Source organism: Lactuca virosa, chromosome 9 (assembly GCF_052849685.1).
Source record: "Lactuca virosa cultivar CGN04683 chromosome 9, Lactuca_virosa_CGN04683_v6, whole genome shotgun sequence".
NCBI lineage: Eukaryota > Viridiplantae > Streptophyta > Magnoliopsida > Asterales > Asteraceae > Lactuca > Lactuca virosa.
In genome coordinates, this window is record NC_136434.1 from 277,988,670 (window position 1) to 277,993,110 (window position 4,441).

The 4,441-nt window shown below is 37.1% G+C and overlaps 1 protein-coding gene across 1 annotated transcript; it reads right to left on the reverse strand.

Annotated features, from left to right (window-relative positions):
• Positions 1-2,953: 2,953 nt before the first annotated feature.
• Positions 2,954-4,030, reverse strand: LOC145140566 (uncharacterized). Its single transcript, XM_079074011.1, has 3 exons — positions 3,873-4,030; positions 3,434-3,593; positions 2,954-3,334 (listed from the first exon to the last, which is right to left on the reverse strand). Exons 1-3 carry the CDS (start codon positions 4,028-4,030, stop codon positions 2,954-2,956), a joined length of 699 nt encoding a protein of 232 aa, XP_078930137.1.
• Positions 4,031-4,441: the final 411 nt, after the last annotated feature.

A 4,441-nucleotide genomic window follows, 5' to 3' on the forward strand; every position in this document is an offset into this window, starting at 1 on the left:
CTTGCTGACAAGGACGGAGAGATGATACATCGTCGAGTGCAAAATGATCGTTTGGAAGATAAAATAAGAATTAGGGATGACTATATAGCAATCGAGAAAGAGAAGTACCCATTGCAGTTCCCTGAGTTTAATAATTAGTTAAAAAATTATTGTAACATTAGCACGTCTTGGGTTCGCTATTTTTTTTAGATTAATATGTGTGTTTACTGTTAATTTCCAAGCATAAAAGCATAACAACAACATCTTAGAATATAAAAGCTTCATTTGCTGTTATAATCTTCAAACTAAATTAAAATATAAAAGCATAACAACAACATCTTAGAAAATTAATAAAAACATTACAATACATAATAAATTAACAACTCTGCAATTTAAGGTTGTTTTAAATCAAAATCGGCGTGATAGGTCTGTGAGCAACTCGCAGAAACCCCAATATTAAATGTCATTTCCATAGCAGGAATTATTGTGCGATGTGCTCCACTGCCGGACGCCCTTCCACAACAATTGTTTCACGTGTGTCCTGCTTGACCGGATGTAGAACACTCTTTTCTAATTGGACCCTCGCCTTGGGATGGAATGCGGTCTGTGTTTCTTGGCATCCCTGGCTGGCGTTTATCAATTATAGGTGGATTAACAATCATCAAATCATCGGGGATCTCCCATTTGGATGGATTTGTCAAAGGGTTTACTGATTCCTCATATGTTTTCCTCAATGTTTCGGTATGGTAAGAATTTAATGCAAACATCGAGCAGTCTTGGTAATTGTTGACTGTTAACACTCTTATGACATGACAACAAGGTATGTCGTCAAGTTACCAATGCCTACATGTATATGTCATTTGATTGAAATCAACAATGACGTTTTGTGCCCCCTTTTTGACCTCGCATTTCTTACTTGAGACCATGCGAACATCCCAATTACTAAAAGAATTTTTATTTTCTTTTACAATATCATTGACCCAAGGGGTAAGTGTTGTTGTTGCTTCCGCTTAAAAAGTAGACAACTACAGAGTTAAGATCAATAACATTTAACACAAACATTAATATTAAAACTTAAAACATGCAAAGTTACGTCTTTGAAACTACCATTGTTGCATTGTTACAAGAAAAAAGTCGATCAACATCAGTATCGACACCATACGTGCATTTCTAGATAATGCATTTATAGACTCCGCACTGTTGGACGACATAAGATTGTATCGGTTCCCTCTAAAATGTGCCCTAGACCAAGTTTCAGGATTTATACTTTGTAAGTGTTCCCATACCAGTTCTTTTGTCTTTTTCATGAGGTCCATGGCAGCATCAAAACCATCAATTGTATAGGCTCTACAAGCCTCCCAAAAAAATTCCTTTAACTGTCTTACTCTTCCCGTATCTAGCTACTATATTGTGACACCCCAAATTTCAAATACAATTATTATCTTAATATGATCTAAAAAACCTCTAATATCCAAATACTATATCATTAATAATAATAATAGCGGAAGCAAATAGAAATTTAAATAAACACTTGGTGCGTTATGTCCTCCTCTTGTCGTCTTCTTCAAGTTTGAGCTTTATCCTTTCCCTTCCCGCTGCCACTTGCTACGTTATTTCCTGGGTTGCGTACATTTAAAGATTCTAATGGCTAAGCCTAGGGCCTAGTGAGTTCGTGGTTTTCATGTATATTGTCGTAAATAAATTAAAAACAAATGCAACAATTTATCAAATATAATTCTTTTCATTTCTTTCCAACCTTGTTGACATATTATGGAACTACTTCATTTCCAGGGAACAAGTCCCTCCGTCGGGCACAACAAATATGCTTACGGCTAATTAATCAGAGCCCAAGCTCTCCGCCGCGTACCGACACCCTATACGACGACTAATAATAAGACTGTGTAGTTAATACACCCGTTCCCTATACATATGTCCCCCACCCTTTTCACCCCCTTTAAATGAAATAGTTCACAAAAATCCACATAAATACTCATAGCAATAACAACGGTAACATGTAATTGCAAATAAATCATAATCAACTTTTCATGCAAGCAACCGCAAAATTCACACGAAACTCACCTCGTTGGCGCCAGGTCTTAACCAAATCTTGCTACGTTATACGCACCCTACATTTAACCAACATATTTTCCTAAGGCCACAATCCCCAAAGAAAAATAACATCCTACGTGATATTTTGGTTCAACTACCCACATGTCTCGTTCAGTAACCATTGGCGACGTTTTTATTTTTGTAATAATCTTATTGAACAAATTATAATATTTCCTCCATTTAGAATTACTACTCTAAAATGGATAATAAAACTTGATGTTAAGTCCTTTCTGAGAGCCCTTTGGTTAGTCAGAAAGTAGTATAATAATTACTATTAAACATCTCCACTTCTTAGTTACATAATCCCAATTACAATTATAATAATTAAATTCATAACCATGCGAATTTTAGGTTTCATTATACCAAAATTGCACCTTTTAGATTTTTTTTTTGTCAAATTACCACTGGTTAGATCGAATTGAGACAAGGGATTGAACCAAAATATGTTTAGCATGCATATCAATCTATCTATTCAACTATATCAAGCTTAATTGAGTAATCATCCCTTAATTTCAAGAGAACTCCGAAAATATCTTCAAGAACTTCCAATCCCTATTTCTCCTTCGATTCCCAACCGATTTCCAAAATTCTTGTGGGGTTTTCATTCAATTTCTAAAACTATATATACTACCTAAGTCCATAACTGATGAACCCCTTCCATTTGTTCGAATATACTGCCCCAATGAAAGTGACGGTGTTTACATTAATCTTCATAATTTGCCTCTAATTGAATTATTAACTTTGAAGTAATCATTATTTTATATTAATATAATATGTTTATATTTTTTTTTTATTTTGAAATGATCTATTAAAAAACTTTCCCCCCCCCCCCCCCCCCCGAAAAATTTCGTCCTCGGAATTTGAATTAAGCAAATAAATAAGGGTATTTAGTCTTCATATCTCGCTCGGTTTCCCATGTCGCATCTGAACCTTTATGATACTTCCACTGTACTTTCACCAGTGGTATCTCCACATTCCTTAGCTTTCTAACCTTTCGATCTATAATTGCGACAGGTTCTTCCGTATATCGTAGTTTTTCATCAACTTTAATTTCTTGAAGTGGCACTTCCATGGCGTCGTCTACTAGACACTTCTTTAAATTAGAGACGTGGAATGTGATATGAATTCCATGCATTTCCCTTGTTAGCTCCAATCGATAGGCCACCTCTTCAATCCGTTCCTTAATTATGAAGGGTCCAACGTAGCGGGGACTTAACTTCCCTCGTTTACCAAAACGCAAAACACCCTTCCATGGGGACACTTTTAACATAACTTTATCACCAACCTGAAACACTATTGGCTTTCTATGCTTATCTGCATAACTCTACTACCGATCCTGAGCAACCTTAATGTTATCCCTAATCGCCTGGATTTTGTCGGTAGTTTGCTGAACAAGTTCAGGTCCAGCCAACTGTTCCCCCCCCATCTCATTTGAACATAATGGAGTTCTACACTTCCTACCATATACAGCCTCATATGGTGCGACTTTTATACTTCCATGATACCTATTGTTGTATTCAAACTCGATTAACGGCAAATGAGTTTCCCAAGACCCTCCAAAATCAATAACACAAGACCGTAACATATCTTCCAAGGTTTGTATTGTCCGTTCACTTTGCCCATCTGTTTGCGGATGGTATGCAATGCTTAATTTTACTCGAGTATCCATTTATCGTTGGAAGCTACCCCAAAATGTCGACGTAAAGTGACTATCCCGATCCGAAACAATATACAATGGAACTCCATGTAGTTTCACTATCTCGTCAATGTATAACTTAGCTAACCTTTCCAACGGGTACGTCTCCTTAATCGAAAGGAAGTACGCTGATTTGGTTAATCTATCCACGACTACCCAAATCGCGTTATAACCTTTTGGTGTCCTTGGTAGCTTATTCACAAAGTCCATTGTGATGTGATCCCATTTCCTCATTGGAATCTCCATTGACTGTAACTAATAGGAAGGCCTTTGGTGCCCAACCTTCACCTTCAAGCACGTCAAACACCTTTCAACAAAATAGGCTATATCCTTTTTCATCCCTGGCCACCAGTAAGATTTTCGTAAGTCGAGATACATCTTGTTTGTTCCTGGATGGATAGAATACTTCGACATGTGCGCCTCCTTGAGAAGTAATTTACGCACATCACCCACTCGTGATACCCAAACCCTTCCCTGGAAGCACTTCAAGCCATGACTATCCTGTTCCAATCATTGTATTACTGCCAACACTCTTTCACTTTTCCACTTATCTTCCTTCGAGGCCTCCTCCTAACTCTTTTTCAAAACATCTAGTAAGTTGGTGGTTACATTAATCTTCATCATCCGAGTCTTAGGTGGTTCCCCTCTTTCCTTGCG

Excerpts from the sequence above, each read along its gene's own strand:
- LOC145140566 (XM_079074011.1), bottom strand. The coding sequence starts at position 4,030 with ATGGAGATTCCAATGAGGAAATGGGATCACATCACAATGGACTTTGTG. Across the intron at positions 3,594-3,872 it reads GAGACGTACCCGTTGGAAAG|GTATCATGGAAGTATAAAAG; the intron begins GTTAGCTAAGTT and ends ATACAACAATAG. Across the intron at positions 3,335-3,433 it reads CGATTAGGGATAACATTAAG|GGTGTTTTGCGTTTTGGTAA; the intron begins GTTGCTCAGGAT and ends TCCCCATGGAAG.